Here is a 16,547-nt window from a genome sequence, read left to right as displayed (position 1 = left end):
TAATACTGTATCTGAAGTCTCTTTTATATAGGCCTTAGTGGTCCCCTAATACTGTATCTGAAGTCTCTTTTATATAGGCCTTAGTGGTCCCCCTAATACTGTATCTGAAGTCTCTTTTATATAGACCTTAGTGGTCCCCCTAATACTGTATCTGAAGTCTCTTTTTATATAGGCCTTAGTGGTCCCCTAATACTGTATCTGAAGTCTCTTTTATATAGGCCTTAGTGGTCCCCTAATACTGTATCTGAAGTCTCTTTTATATAGGCCTTAGTGGTCCCCTAATACTGTATCTGAAGTCTCTTTTATATAGGCCTTAGTGGTCCCCTAATACTGTATCTGAAGTCTCTTTTATATAGGCCTTAGTGGTCCCCTAATACTGTATCTGAAGTCTCTTTTATATAGGCCTTAGTGGTCCCCTAATACTGTATCTGAAGTCTCTTTTATATAGGCCTTAGTGGTCCCCCTAATACTGTATCTGAAGTCTCTTTTATATAGGCCTTAGTGGTCCCCTAATACTGTATCTGAAGTCTCTTTTATATAGGCCTTAGTGTCCCCTAATACTGTATCTGAAGTCTCTTTTATATAGGCCTCAGTGGTCCCCTAATACTGTATCTGAAGTCTCTTTTATATAGACCTTAGTGGTCCCCTAATACTGTATCTGAAGTCTCTTTTATATAGACCTTAGTGGTCCCCTAATACTGTATCTGAAGTCTCTTTCCCGAAATTCAGCCTTGGTGCAGAATTACAGCCACTAGAGCCAGTCCCACAATGAGCTTTCCTTAGGATGTGCCATTTCTGTGTCTGTAGCTTTAAATGCTATTGAGGAGGAGAGAGGGGGGGCAAGGTGGAGGGTGGGGGTGTGGCCTTGACCAACTGCCATGCTTTGCTTGTTTCCAAGCCATGATGTCTCTCTCTCATGTGCGGGCCAAATTCTCTTGGTGGGCAAAGCAGAGAAAGGGGAGGTAACCTTTCCCCTTATGACGTCATAAAGGGAAGATTCCAGATCGGCCCATCTGAGCTTTCATTTTCTCAAAGGCAGAGCAGGATACCCAGGGCTCGGTTTACACCTATCACCATTTCTAGCCACTGGGGGACCATAGGCAGGCTGGGGGAACGCATATTAATGTCATAAAGTGAAATTGTCATGCCATGGGACCTTTAAAATAAGGCTAACATTATTATGAAACTGCTTTTTATCTATTTATTTTTTGGATATCACAACAGTGATTATTAATGTTAAAAAACCTCATAAAGTGACATTTTCATGCCATGGGACCTTTAAGATAGGCTACCCACTAACCATTATTTATTCAGAGAACAATGTAAAACAAAACTTTCCCAATTGTAAAAACTATTCCATTACTAAGGGCTACTTTTATCTTTTGTTGAAAGATAAAGCTTCATTAGCCTACCTGAAACTTGAGGATAGGTACAACCGTTTTAACGGGTTGGAAAGAAAATAAGTCCACTGGTGAGTCGGGTCGGACGCCTTTCAGAAAAACACTTAATATTAGCAAAGTAGAAATATCATTGTATTGAACTGATTTTTCTTCTGGTTATCTAGCTTACTTTTACTGACTTGAATTGGAAAAAAAAGGAATTGAGAACATTCGCCAAATATTCTATAGTGTTAGTATTTTATTAACAATAAAGCATTGAAGAAACAACTCGCACATCCAAACTAATTCTTCTGTACAGGTGCGATGAACGATAACATCAACTTAGAAACAAAGGACAGAAATCACGCACTCTGCTCTTGCTACAGCATCACCTTTTATTTAGAGAAACTCCCTCCGGACCTTCATCAAGAGTCTCTTGACTCTCATTGAGTATTAACAACAAAATAAAAAGAGTTTCATTTGAGATTTCAAATAGCCTAGAAAATAATAATTTAAAGCATGTTTTGGAACAGTTTAAACTGGACTTTATACTTTGATTTCTATATGGTGTCAAGAAACAATATGTCGCTTTTTTTTTTTACGATGCTAGACATTTAAAGGTGCAGTAGGTAAGCCTTCTAAAACTAACTTTCTGTCATATTTTCTGAAACTGACCCTATGTTCCAGTAGAACTACATGAAGCAGGTCATTTAGAAATAAATCCAGCTCCTCTGGTACCACCTACAGCCTGTAGTGTGATTTACAAAAATCCACCGCTCCCTGTTCAGATGCACCAATCAGGGCCAGGGGGGGTGTCTAACTGCGTGTCAATCACTGCTCATGCACACGCATTTATTCTCCCTTGTGGGGGGAGGGGCTTAGGAGACCGTTTGGGCTTTAGCGGAAAGGGGGGAGGGACTGAGAAGTTGTTGATGTTAATTTTTTTTGGCTAAAGGCGCTGACACACCAAGCCGATAATCGGCCGTTGGACAGTCTGGAGAGGTCAGTGACTCGAGTCTGTTCGGTGCGTTCTGTGCCGTCGTCCGTCCGAGGGGCCGTCGTCCTTCATTTTGGCCGATTTGACATGTATAATCGGCGGGGCGGGCACTGCTGGCAGTCGGACTCAAATGACCCATCTGATTGGTGGAGAGCTGACCCAGAAACGGGGAGCGGAATGAGCGTGACTACAGTCTCTCAAAATCTGATGAAAATCTTTTAAACTGACCTTTGTGGATCTGAAATGAAGACAGATTCAGCAACTACACGGCCTATTTCTCTCTTAAAATGTTTTCAGAAACACATATATTTTAGTACAATATGAGATCGTACTCTGAACAAGCCGCCACGACAGTCTGGCTTTGAATTTCCGGAGAAACCAGACCCACGTGACGCGTTCATCCAATCAGCTGCCGGTTTTCATTTTTTGGGCGACAATACAGATTAGCGCCGCCTGCTGTTATGGAGACGTATTACGTCTCGTCGCTTTGGTGTGTTCTGAGGCACTTTTTTGACCAATTTTGCGAGACTGATCAGCCCAACTGCCTTTTCTGCCGAGGGTTGGCCGTCGGCACTGTGTGTCTGGGCCTGAGTCCTGGATCTTCGCAATCCTACCTACGGCACCTTTAATGTCGATTATCAAAATACTGAATACAGTAGGCCTACATGGCTCAACATTAGGTCCCTGCTGCCAGAGGATGGACCACTTCTAAGTTACACCAAATAATTTAGGATCTTGAGAAAGGTCTCTGATCACTTTCTTTATATTGCAATTTCATCTTGACAGTGATCTTTATCTTTTTCTGCATCATATAGGATAATAATACTGTGTCTCTCCCCAACGGAGCAGTGTAGCTCACTGCAATGCAGTTAAAATGTATTTTAATTCAACAACCTGATCATTTATTTCTGCTGCACTAACATCTGGTGCAAGGATGAAATTAAAAGATGAGAGAAAACTTCCCTATGATTTCATTCTTTGCATGCATGTTGAAATGATGTCTTAAGATTGTAATGCACTGGAAAGAAGATGAAACTGAATAAGACACTTCTATTTCAAAGCATACATTATGGCTATGAGCTCTCAGATATTCAAAAATGTAAGACTGCACAATATGCACACAATTCAAAGTTCAGCCCCTATATTTGTTCCTCGTGTAACACGCTAGCATTGTTTTCTAAATGATATCATTTCCTACTGAATACAGAGTCAGTGAAGAATGAGTTGTGCTTGTATTTGTTTAATTCTGTTCAGCAATGTTGTTTGTCTTGTTTGTATTTACAATATGTTTTCATCATTATTCTGCTCAACCTACAGTAAAACTAAGCTAGTTTTATTTTTGTATTATCACCATAGACTGTAAAGATTGAGCATTAGCAACTGTCAGACAATAAATAAAGCATTACACTTGTACATCTTTCTTAGCTATATTATGCTATATAACCACACACTGTTATGTATTTAGCTGTGGTGTAAATGTATATTCAGTTGAAATGGTCCAAATGTATAAATTAGTGTTTTTTCAATCATGGTTTCAATAGACAGAATGAATAAATATGACTTGCCACTATAAGACTTCATATCCCAGAAGTCTCTGCTGCACATAAGTGATGTCACCTGATAATGAAGAGGGGAGGGTGTGCTAATGTTTACAACCATTGGGCTGTCGATAATTTTATCGTAAAACTGTGATTCTGCCGATATTTCAGCAGCATATGAAAAGACAAGTACGTAATGGCGCAAACTAAATGACCTCTTCTCGCTTTCAGGTAACAAGACTACTTAAATTAAGCATTTAATCCCTTAATCAAACAATCTTGTTAGCGCTTAGCTCGTCAACGTTATCTGATATTGATAAACAAGTAAACTTAGCATAGCACAGCGACGTAATTTGCAAACGTTAAATACACAGATTTGATGGACTTGAACCAACTCCTGTCAATAAACTAACGTGAACCTTACATTGCAACACAACCTATAGCATTGCTTCTTGACGTCCAGTCTCTAACAATTTAATAGTTAACGTTACTAATATAGCTAGCTAGCTTGTAAGATGTTTCCCTAGCTAGTTGAAGAAGCGACGGCTCATCTGACCACGAGCACTTTGATGGAATGCACACATAGTTAAGCTAACATTACCCATTTACAAACGGAAATTAGCCAGTTAACTAAGCTAACTCTTAAAATGTGTGGCTACATTCAGTAACATTACAGCTCTAATTTACAGTACGTTGTTTATTATGCACCACCACAGCTGTCATTTAGCTTACTTCTATAGCGTAACTATTATTTAACACAGGGAAGTAGAGATGTAAACATGTATTTGGTTGCCTTTGGAGTCCCATATTGTCACTTATTAGAGCGGTAGCATTTCCACTGATGTATGCTGTGACAATGACTAATGTAATGACTGACTGCCTTTGCCTTCTTTTGTGGCAGGTTTTTGTAAACTGTGAGTCCCCTGGTTCTCTCGACTCACTGCGTTACACACACATCTGAATCTGGAAAGAATATTTCAGTGTGTACATTTTGTTGGTAAACAGGTGTGTATTGCAATATAAAATGTAGTTATTTCAAAGTTACTCTCAAATCTGCCAGGATAATATAGTCATACTTTGCCTTTTGCCCCTAATGTACTGTATCTTACCTCACTTCAAGTGTGGCCTTGGGGATTTTTTCACGTCAAGACAATGTTGGTTCTTGAACAATAAACAGTCTGACAGATGTGCTGGTTTACTTTCACTGATAAGAGAGATCTTGCAGATGTTATTTCATTAGGGCTGCAACTAACGTTTGTTTTCTTTATTGATTAATGTGGGGGTTATTATTTTTTTTTTTAAATGGAAGGATTAATAGCTTCTTTAGACTATACCATTTTAGAAAATAGAGAAAATAGCCCATGGTGACACCTTCAAATTGCCCTTTCTGTCAGACCAACAGTCCAAAACCCAAATATCTTTAAATGACAATGAAATAAAACAAAGAAAAGCAGTAAATCCTCACATTTGAGAAGCTGGCACGAATGTTTGTTATCTGTGCTTGATATATGACTTAATGGCTTCTTTAGACTATAAAATGTTAGAAAATAGAGAAAATAGCCCATGATGTCACCTTCAAATTGCCCTTTCTGTCACACTAACAGTGAAATACAATGAAATAAAACAAAGAAAAGTATTAAAGCCTCACATTTGAGAAGCTGGCATGAATGTTTATCTGTGCTTCATAAATGACTGAAACGATTATCAAAATAGTTTCAGATTCAAATTTCATTTGAAACTGTTTACATGCTGCCATAGCCAACATTACATATAACAAGTTTTGCATTTTGAGTAGGGTACGAGACACAGAGCTTGCTAATATTGTTGTACCTTCTTGTTAGAATCTAGAATTCTGTTGGCAGTGTCTCCTATACAGAAAACCCATTGACTCATTAATGATTGGTAAATGCTGGGGCCAGTTTCTGAATATCTCGTAACTTAACAAGTACTTGTGCATCCCTGCATGTGTTTTCAGTGTTCTGATGGAGTGGGTGTTCATCATGAACCGGATGAGCTCTCAGGGTAGCTCTGCAGCCCAGCGGAGGCGGATGGCCCTGGGGGTGGTGATACTCCTGCTGGTGGATGTCATCTGGGTAGCCTCCTCCGAGCTAACCTCAGTAAGGACTTTGTCACAGTCAGTCAGTTTCCACACCTGCTGCCGCGAGGGGGGGGTTGCAGTACGAGAAGACACAGCTGTAATAAAATGAGAGAGGGGGGCCCAGATGTACTCAGTAACTAGAGTACATTGAGAAGTACTGGAATCAGCAGACAATGGTGTGAACTTGATATATTTGTTTGTGTGTTAGTGTGTATGGGCAATTGCCCCAATGTATGAGATAACTTTGCCCTTCTCTCTCCCAACGATGATGAAGTATTCAAATCGTTAACTAGTGAATATCAATACTGCAACCCTATATATTATAATGTATTACAGCTCCAATATTAGTAGTAAAGTGCTACGTCGTTTTGTCCGCTGATCCCCTTTTAGAGTGTTAAATTATTGATGTGTTAGCGTGTAAGTATTGAACAATGTAGGTCCTGTAAAGACTTTATGTACTGCTGGATAGGTAAAAGTACAGACCATTTCACAGTGTCAAACATAGAACAGAGAAAGGTGTGTTGTAGGGGGACGAGTAGGTCCAAAGTTGCAAAAAACTCCCACACATTGTCTAACTTGCAAAAATAAATTCAATAGCTGGTAATGTTTCGGTACTAGGCCATCATCAGGCAAAAATTAGGCTGATGATGGTCTAGTACTGAAACGTTGCCAGCACAAACCTCTTACATGGATGCCTGTTGATTTTCTTGTGGCTGAAGCGCCATTGCAAAAGATAGCTGGGTTAGCAGCATAGAAGGTCGGAAATAGCTAGAATTGTAAGACAAGAGGAAACTAGCCAACACATAGTCTCTCATAGTCAAACATGTCTAAATGAATAACTAAACAAAGTATGAAGAAGAATGCAAAAGAAACAGGAGTGCCTGAGAGGGAAAACTGTCTGCCTTGCAACACGTGTTAGTTATCCAATAAAAGCTGTTATTCCTAACAGCTTCCTTCTGTTGATTCTTCCTGCAGTACATTTTCAAGCGACAGGAGTACAACAAACCCTTCTTCAGCACATTCACCAAGACCTCCATGTTTGTACTCTATCTGCTGGGTTTCCTGCTGTGGCGGCCCTGGAGGCAGCAGTGCACTGGCACTCTGAAACGGCGGCACTCTGCTTTTGTAAGTAGCAGAAGCCCACTCTCACCACATGTGGGGAGTATGTTTAAATGTTTGAAATATCTTTTCTTTTTTCTGCCAACTGTACATTTCACAACCTCAATCATACAGAATCACAAACCCTGCCTTCTATGTATGTCTTAGCTACAGAAGCAAAACGTTGTGGAAAACCTCATAGAAATCATGGATTATGACATTTCTTTTTAAGTGTTCTTCCTCTGAAGGGTGGAATGACAGACAAAGTGCGAGAACTACTGCTTTAAGACAAGCTGACATTGTAAATGACTCTTGTGGAAATTCAGAAATCTTTTTTTCGTTTTGGTCTGTAAGTTGATGGTTTGACTTGCGTGTGTCTGCAGTTTGCTGATGCTGAGGCCTACTTTGCACCCTGCACCACTGACAGCACTGTGAACAACTGTTTGGTACGTAGTTCAATCACAGAGAAAGTCATGACTCTTAACAGCAGCTAGTCTGCAGTGGAAGGACCCAATTGTGTAAACACTGATAAATGATATACACTGTATAAACACTGACAGTCTTACAGAAATACAGTACAAAATGACATCTTGTGGCTAGAATACCAACATTGTGCAACTCTTTGCTTTAACAACTATAAATGTCTTGACTTTCTCTTGTGCAGAGTGAACCACTGTATGTTCCAGTGAAGTTCCAGGACGTACCCGCTGAGCAATCAAATTGTTTGATGGGAGACTGCGAATCTTGTGAGTACATAGTTGATGTTGTCTGTGTTTAAAAAAAAGAAAGAAATATATATATATATATATATATATATATATATATATATATATATATATATATATATATATATATATATATAGCATGAAGCATATTTATTATCTGGTTTCAACATTGTATCCCCCTCTGAATTTACTAAGACCACATAAGTAAGCGTACATGCTTAAGTTTTGTCTGATATGTGATTGATAAACTCATCAATTAGGTCTCCTAAATGAAAAATGCAACTCAACAACAGAGGGCAGTGGTGAGCTATGGAAATAGACAAGAGGAACCTGTCGGACCTTTTCCGGCAACTCTCACACTCAACTCTTCTTTCTCTTTTTTCATTCACATACCATCATAATAAAAACAAAAGGATTCCGCTCCCCTCTTCTCTTGTCTTGGCTGTATTTCGTAGAGCGATTGAAAAATCAGATGATCTCTTGGCTTTTCCAATACTTTCAGGAGAGCTGTAAGTGGGCATTCACACCAAGAAAAGTGGTCAGGCGTGCGGCAGGGGGGGCGTGTCAATGAAACGGCCCATTTGTGTGACGTCCTGTTGTGTTCTTAAACCCCCCCAACAAAGCACAAGTAGACTTTATATTTCACAATTACTGTTTTCCGTGAGGAAGAGAAAAGAGACGAGCGAGACATAGCGAGTGCTTTGTTGTTGCAGGAAACATTCAGCTATTACACACACTCCCGGGCAGTTCCGTGCTTGAGTTTGAGTTTTCACCACAAACATTCTCGTGGTAGCAATAGAGGCAGTGATGTTTCCTGTTTCCTGTACGGGATTCTCACACCGCCTCAAACCATAGCTCAAAACACACCGACAAGTCTGATCTCCGGTTACATGATTGGCCACCGCAGCGTGACGTCTGGTTGCATTTCTCGGTTGAGTCGGTCTCAACTTTTCACCGCAGGCCCGCCGAGTTTTTTTTGCGTGTCCCCCCCCCTGCGGCATCCCCCGCCGCAGCCTAAACGCACTACCCCCATTCAGAATGAATGGAAAGAGCTGCATTTTTGTCGGACGTCCGACGCAGGCAGTGTGAACGCAGCCTAATTGACCTCAATTTCTTGAGCTGGCTGAAAGGCAATGTACTTCTGGAGTCCAAAGCCTCACAGTAAAGGTTCAAAGTAGGGTTTCTCTGGTGTCTGTTGTGTTTGTATTTCAAGCGTTTACATGTTTGGCACCTGTGTTTTTAAAATGGCATGGCTTTTGTTCAGCTTAATCATACATTAGGTTAATATTTTGTGAAATGAAATAAAATGGTCTTGCTGCAAATACAAATGGAGCTTCCCTGTCTCTCCCAATTGACTCCTCACTCCATGTGTACTTCCCAGCAGCTTCCAAAAAGCAGCGGGTGCGTTTTAGTAATATCATGGAGGTGCGTCAGCTGCCCTCTACTCAAGCCCTGGAGGCCAAACTTTCCCGAATGTCCTACCCAGCTGCCAAGGACCACGAGGCCATGCTGCGCACAGTGGGCAAGCTAACCATCACTGATGTGGCCCAAATCAGCTTCTTCTTCTGCTTTGTGGTGAGAAAAAGTCATCGCTGTATCAGATTATAGACATGATGCATAGTAACGATTTAAATTAATAACACACACTTGATCATTCTTTGTGTGCTATTTGCTAGCCATGTGTTTTGCTGGCACGAAAAAAGAAGTGCTTTTGGCACATATTTATTATGTAAATGAGCAGAAAGTGATGGATTGTGAGCACCAAAACGGCAAGTCGTTAATCATGTAGCCTTTCAAGTGATGAACTGCTTTTTAATTCTTGACTCATCCTGTCTGAGCACAATCAAGCACAAGTAATTACTCATTGTATTTAGCTTTTTTCCTGCTATGATTTTTGATATTATTGGCAACTATCAATCATATCAAAAGAGGAACATCTTTTCTATAGGGCTGGGTACCTAATTCGATACTTTTAAGGCACCGACCGAATTGCCTCTAAAGTATCGAGTCTCGAAAAATGCCTCGTCATTCAACACCCAATTTCAGTCCCTAAGGAGTAAATCTCATCAGCGTCAGCGAGCCAATAAGCATGCAGCGTGCTTCTACCAAGATCTAATACAGTCTGTGATTGGCTGTCTAGCGTTACACGTCGGAGAGACACGCAGGAAAACAAATCTCTGTTACACAGCTCACGTAGTAGGAGAGGAAAAATAAATCAAAGGATTTGTGCCATATTGTGTAATGTTGTAATTTCTTTTATAAAATTGGTATCGAAAAAAGTATCCTTTAGGAACCGGTATTGAAGTCACAGTATTGGTATTTTTGAACGATACCCAGCCCTAGTTTCCTGTGCCACTGTGTCAGAGATGTGTCACATTCTAAATTTTGAGGCTAGGTGTTGTTATTGAATTGTAAGATGTTCCTGTTTATCTGACCTTCTAATGCAGTAGGTATGTAGTGTTTGTGACTAATCTGACACAATCTCTTTTTTTTATTTTTTTTTTTTTAATTTAAACTATTTTGGGCTTTTCTGCCTTTAATTTGACAGGACAGCTAGGTGAGAAAGGGGAGACAGAGGGTGAAGACATGCAGGAAATCGAAACAGGTCGGACTCGAACCCTGGACCTCTGCGTCGAGGCATAAACCTCTCAGTATACGTGCGCCTGCTCTACCCACTGAGCCAACCTGGCCACACTATTTTGTGCTTTTAATGAGAGAGAGAGAGAGAGAGAGAGATCCTATGCCCTAAGACAAAGGGGCTTTGACTTGGCCCTCTTTTAACCTGTGTTAAAGTTAAATCACTTAGCGGGATGCTTGATCACTGCTTCTGTTTCTCTTCCAGTGGTTCCTGGCCAACCTGTCCTATCAGGAAGCCCTGTCCGACACGCAGGTCGCCATTGTCAACATCCTGTCATCCACCTCAGGTGACTCTTTCTCTCACGCAATACGTAAAATGTAAAGTAGAAACGATTGCACCTCAACTGGTTTAAAGGAAAATGGACAACTGTTTGTTGGTTAGGTATTGTCAGCCATCATATATGTATTTAACCTAAAGACTTTGACTGGTCTGTCTGATGCCACTGTCTGGTTCACTTCTGTTCTTTCTAAGCCCCTTGAGACACATTTGGGAGTTGTGATATTGGGCTATGTAAATAAAATTGTGGTCTGGCCTTGACTTTCCCTTCTCCCCCTTCAGGCCTGTTCACGCTCATCTTGGCAGCCATATTTCCTAGCAACAGCAGCGACCGTTTCACCTTGTCCAAACTGTTAGCCGTGGCTCTGAGGTAAGGGCTGAATGAGAGGCTCAGGGCATGTTGGGAGGTTCCTGTGCTGAGCACATATTTGCATGAGTGGATTAATTGTTTTCTGTTTTTGTTTTTGTGTGTCCGTCTAATGTGTCTCCATGCTTTACATTTCTATTTCTGTTTTCTGAAATGCCATCCACACACTTTAGTGGAAATTCATGAAGTTGAAGTTCTTGGGGACATGTGCTTTGATTTACCGGAGGAGCTGTAAATGTCTTTTTTCATCCTTACCCCATTCAACGCTGGTTCAGACCAATATATCTCCACAATTACTGGCCAGATTTTAAGAAAAATTAAGAAAACAAAACCCTGGCCTATTGTGGCATGCCTGATACATGTTTAATTTTTTTTTGCCTAAGGCACCTATTTCAATTTTGTTTTGTGTGTTGTCTTTGTCTGAAATGTTTATAAATGAAATGTTAATTTTAGCCAAATAGTTGGGCCTATTTGATTGAAGAGTCAAGATGAACTGATTACATGTTGGTCACAAGTCAGTGTAAGTCGAGTCATTGCTTCTGTCTAAGGCTATAATAACGGCACAATTGTCCCAATGTTGTTTTCATCTAACACTCTCTTATTACTCTATTGCCAGACAAAAAGGATGATATTGGATAATTGAGCAAAATCCCAAGTTATGTTTGATGACAATGCTTTTGGCATCCACTGCCCACATTTTTTTAAGGTCTATGGTTAAAGTTAGGGAAAGATTGTAGTTACGGTTAATAAAGCAACGTTAATTGCCGGTCTGTGATGTCACGCAAACTCTGGTCTCCTATATCAAAGTCAGATGCCCCACACGCCCATCCACCAAAACACAATAGCTCCTGCATTGTCCCTTTAACGTTGGCATCGGACATAAATCGTGATATGCAGAATTGTCCAATTAGATGTTATTCCAGGGTATAGTGGGCTGGTACAGTATGAACACTGTAGGGGCTCTTTAGACATTCTGTCATAATGATTTAGATCTCATTGTAAAGTGTAAGTCTTGAAATCGCCCTGTTTACCTGTCCTTGTCAGTTTGACTCAGTCAGTTCATGTAGTATCTCTCTCGTTTAGCATGGGAGGTGTTACCCTGGTGAGTTTCTCCAGCATGGACAGCCCGGATGACAAAGGCGTCATAGGTAACCATGGAGACAGCGAGAATCTGTCAACCTATTAATGTTGTGTAATGAAATTGGAAATTCCTCTTTTGCCTGGTAGTGTTGCACTAATGTAGTCAGAAAGCTTCTTTCTAAATGTGATTTGACTTTTTCGTGAAGGTTCTTTGTGGTCCCTGGCGGGGGCGGTGCTGTACGCTGTCTACATCGTAATGATCAAGAGACGAGTGGACCGGGAGGATAAGCTTGACATCCCCATGTTCTTTGGTAAGCACATGAGTTTATCTGTTTTTAAGGACAAGGCCAGTCTTCAAATAAAAAATGTGTACTGGTTTTTGTAGTTATTTAATTAACAATATTCTAAGCCATGTCTGCACCCTGTCTATGTACTAGAACAATGCTGCCCAATTTGGGGCCTGCAGGTCAAGTTCAGCCAGGGCCCACCATGGCATTTGACCTGCTCATGCTTATTCTCCTCTTGTTTTAAAAGTGCTGTAAAGTCCTAATGTAATGACTATGAAACGTACATTCTGTGCAGCTAAAAATGACTTAATCTTAACAATTATGGGAATGTAAAGCCCAGTGCTGGTAAACTTCCACTCTTCATTACAAAGGTGGACTATACAGCGGTTTCGACTTAATTTTTCAGTCAGAAAGGTGTCTTTACTTTAAAATATGTTTATGCGCCCAAAAAGAAGCATATGGATTATCTCTGGAAATTAATACAAATACTGTAAAATATAATACATTTCAATGTAATGTAATTTCACATAACATCAACATTTATTTTTGGCCCGTGGCCTTCCATCCAGAAACATCTTTGGCCCTTCATATGAAAGAAATTGGGCACCCCTGTACTAGACCATAATAGAGAGCCCTGCACAGTGGAACACTTCCTAGTCCATGAAGTTGTCGCCGTTGTCTTTAGAGCTTTAGAGTCTAAGCTGGAGCTGCTGTGTCTCTCAGGGTTTGTGGGTCTGTTTAACCTGCTGCTGCTGTGGCCTGGCTTCCTCCTGCTCCACTACACGGGCTTCGAGGCCTTCGAGCTTCCCAGCCAGCTGGTGTGGACCTACATCCTCATTAACGGCCTCATTGGAACCGTTCTCTCAGAGTTCCTCTGGCTGTGGTGAGCACCTTTCTCATTATTCATTCAGGTCCCAAATCTGGCACCAAACCATCACAATTTACCTTTTGTAAAAGGACATTTAGATCCTCTCAGTTGAGTTAGTTGAACTAATCAGTTTGAAGAATATACAGTATTTCAGAAGTTGTTTAATGACGTGACTTGGTGATGCTGCTTTCTCACCACAGGGGCTGTTTCCTCACATCATCTCTAATCGGGACTCTGGCGTTGAGCCTCACCATCCCACTCTCTATTATGGCAGATATTTGCATGCAGAAGGTAAGTTTCCCACTACAGGTACTCAAGAATCAGTGTCAGAGTTTGAAGTAAGATTCAAGATAATGTTTGTTTGAAGACACCAGTTTGAAGAGCTTCGGGTCAGAGCAGATTGCAAAATGAAAAGTTTGCTTAAAGGGATAGTTTGGATATTTTGAAGTGGGGGTTGCTTGAGTACTGGCATGGAAGCTAAGCAATCTACTGCTGGTGGCAGCAGCAAAAAAGGTCACCTAAAAAAACAACAACAAATCAATCAGTTTAAGTGCACGCCATACTTTGTTTTTTTCCCGCTGCTTTACCTTGCCGTCAGACAGCCCTTTCTGACGAGGAACTGAAGTCGTTCTATCCATCTTTGCTCCCTTCAAAGCCAGCAGACTCCTTTGACAAAAACAGTAATTGTACCTCTCAGAACACCGGAGTTGCTGGTCTACCGCAGCCTCGATCGGTTAGTTAGTTAGACTTTGCTGACTTTGTATTAACCTTTTAAAACACCAAAGTCATGCATTAACACAAACAAAGTCATCGATGGATGCAGAGGTAGACCAGCAGTGCCTGTGTTCTGTGGGGTCAAATTACTGTTTTGTCAAAGGAGTGTGGTGGCTTTGAAGAGAGCATAGATAACAGCTTCAGTTCCTCGTGGTAAAGGGCTGTCTGACAGCAAGGTAAGGTGGTGAAGGTGGCCTCTTTTTAAGGTGTCTAAAATCTGTTATGCTGCTGCCCCCATCTACAGCAGTACAATGCTTAGCTTCTGTGTCAGTACTCCTGCCTGCTTCTCCAAACTGGGGGGGGTGCTGACCTCCATCTACTGTAGCTAACACACTGACTATGGAGAAGTAGCTCATACAACCCCACTCTAAAATATCAGAACTGTCCTTTTTAATATGGGCAGCAATTTTAATTAGTTTACTTTGTACTATATTTGTCATATTACTTTACACATAATTATTTAATTTACTCAAGTTAATGTTTGTGAGTAAATGTTTATTAAATTGGGGGGGTCCACATGTGTTCTCAAATTTGAACATATGTTTATAAATGTACAGTATCTGAAAATCCATAAGTCCAGTTATGACAGTAGTTGTAATAGTTCCTTTCCTCCATCTGTTTGTATGGATAGGCACGTTTCTCATGGCTGTTTTTTGCCGGGGCTGTCCCTGTCTTCCTCTCCTTCTTCATCGCCACACTCTTATGCCACTACAACAACTGGGACCCTGTCCTGGTGGGGCTGAGGAGACTGTACGTCTTCATTTGCAGGAAACATCGCATTCAGAGGTACTCGGTGTTTGATCCCACAGAGGCATTGCAGGTAACACCCCTGTGGGAGCCATACTGGTGCTCTTTAGCTCAGAAACCAGCTAAGCAACTGATTGCATTAACTCATTAAATAAAATTAGTGCCCTAGCTAACATACATACAACCCAAAGTTATACCCCACATATACTTAACTGTTGAACATTTTCCAAGCACACAGTAAGTTTTGATTTCTGTCTTGAAGCTGCTATTGGTTTCTGTATATAAAAAACCACTTGCAGAGACTTGCCACTTGTGTGAGAGAACACTCCACCTTTTATTTTTTTTGGCAATGTTACACAAACGGGGGTTATTTTGAAAACGTCTTTTTGTCAGTTGAAGGACAAAGGATTTTTTATGTTGTTGCCAAAAAAAGCATTGCATTTATGAGCTAAATTTTCAGAAAATCCAACTGAGAAGATAAGGAGTGAGTAAAATACTACTATGGACACGAAAGTTAGAGCAATGCAGTTCAGTCCCTGGCAGCAGTATTTAGTGCTCAGCTGGGCGCTCCATTGATCAGAACTGGCAACAACGCTGTCGGTTTGGTTTTGATATTAATAGGGCAAAAGTTTTTGAAAAACCAACATATCTCTCACACACACACACACACACACACACACACACACACACACACACACACACACACACACACATATCTCAGACCAGGCTAAGAAGTTAAAGCTTTTAACATTTTAACTAGAAATTGAGTTGTTTCATTGTATTGTAGTGTGTGACCTATTAAAATAAATTGACCTTAACCCTGACTCACACTTAGTCTTTTCTTCTCTGACATTCTTACAAGGACAATAGACTCCATTTGTAGCTCGCAGCCTCGCTTAGTTAAGTCCGTAATCAGATGAACATGCTTGACTGACTACACTCTGTGCGGCAGTTATGCTTCTGTAAATTCTTGTTCCCATTGGCGAGCGATGATTATAATAATGACGGTTGTCAAGTCCTAATGTAATGACTATGAAACGTACATTCTGTGCAGCTAAAAATGACTTAATCTTAACAATTATGGGAATGTAAAGCCCAGTGCTGGTAAACTTCCACTCTTCATTACAAAGGTGGACTATACAGCGGTTTCGACTTAATTTTTCAGTCAGAAAGGTGTCTTTACTTTAAAATATGTTTATGCGCCCAAAAAGAAGCATATGGATTATCTCTGGAAATTAATACAAATACTGTAAAATATAATACATTTCAATGTAATGTAATTTCACATAACATCAACATTTATTTTTGGCCCGTGGCCTTCCATCCAGAAACATCTTTGGCCCTCTCGCATGAAAGAAAGTGGGCACCCCCTGTACTAGACCATAGTAGAGAGCCCTGCACTAGTGGAACACTTCCTAGTCCATGAAGTTGTAGCGTTGTCTTTGAGAGCTTTCAGAGTCTAGCTGGAAGCTGCTGTGTCTCTCAGGGTTTGTGGGTCTGTTTAACCTGCTGCTGCTGTGGCCCTGGCATTCCTCACTGCTCCACCTACACTGGCCGAGGCCTTGACTTCCCAGCCAGCTGGTGTGCACCTACATCCTCATTAACGGCCTCTATTAGACGAGACAGTTTCTATATCAACGGTTACTCTGGCTGTGGACGAGCTCTCAACCCTTCA

At 40.8% G+C, this 16,547-nt stretch overlaps 1 protein-coding gene across 4 annotated transcripts in view; it reads left to right on the top strand.

The window, feature by feature from the left end:
* The first annotated feature begins 3,998 nt into the window (after window positions 1-3,998).
* LOC144525991 (solute carrier family 35 member F5-like) overlaps window positions 3,999-16,547 on the top strand; it is a 20,329-nt gene continuing 7,780 nt past the window's right edge. For 2 of the 4 annotated variants that reach the window (XM_078263109.1, XM_078263108.1), the window contains exons 1-14: window positions 3,999-4,145; window positions 4,816-4,919; window positions 5,890-6,031; window positions 6,988-7,137; window positions 7,494-7,556; window positions 7,775-7,856; window positions 9,217-9,410; window positions 10,678-10,759; window positions 11,032-11,119; window positions 12,200-12,264; window positions 12,403-12,507; window positions 13,207-13,366; window positions 13,552-13,642; window positions 14,757-14,911. In XM_078263109.1, coding sequence (XP_078119235.1) covers window positions 5,897-6,031; window positions 6,988-7,137; window positions 7,494-7,556; window positions 7,775-7,856; window positions 9,217-9,410; window positions 10,678-10,759; window positions 11,032-11,119; window positions 12,200-12,264; window positions 12,403-12,507; window positions 13,207-13,366; window positions 13,552-13,642; window positions 14,757-14,911 — 1,370 coding nt within the window. In that variant the 5' untranslated portion in view covers window positions 3,999-4,145; window positions 4,816-4,919; window positions 5,890-5,896. The remainder of the gene's footprint in view (window positions 4,146-4,815; window positions 4,920-5,889; window positions 6,032-6,987; window positions 7,138-7,493; window positions 7,557-7,774; window positions 7,857-9,216; window positions 9,411-10,677; window positions 10,760-11,031; window positions 11,120-12,199; window positions 12,265-12,402; window positions 12,508-13,206; window positions 13,367-13,551; window positions 13,643-14,756; window positions 14,912-16,547) is intronic. The other 2 variants (XM_078263110.1, XM_078263111.1) reach the window with 2 other exon arrangements.

Source organism: Sander vitreus, chromosome 11 (assembly GCF_031162955.1).
Source record: "Sander vitreus isolate 19-12246 chromosome 11, sanVit1, whole genome shotgun sequence".
Lineage (NCBI taxonomy): Eukaryota > Metazoa > Chordata > Actinopteri > Perciformes > Percidae > Sander > Sander vitreus.
The sequence above is the reverse complement of the archived record's forward strand: the minus strand, read 5'-3'. Positions and strand labels throughout refer to the sequence as shown.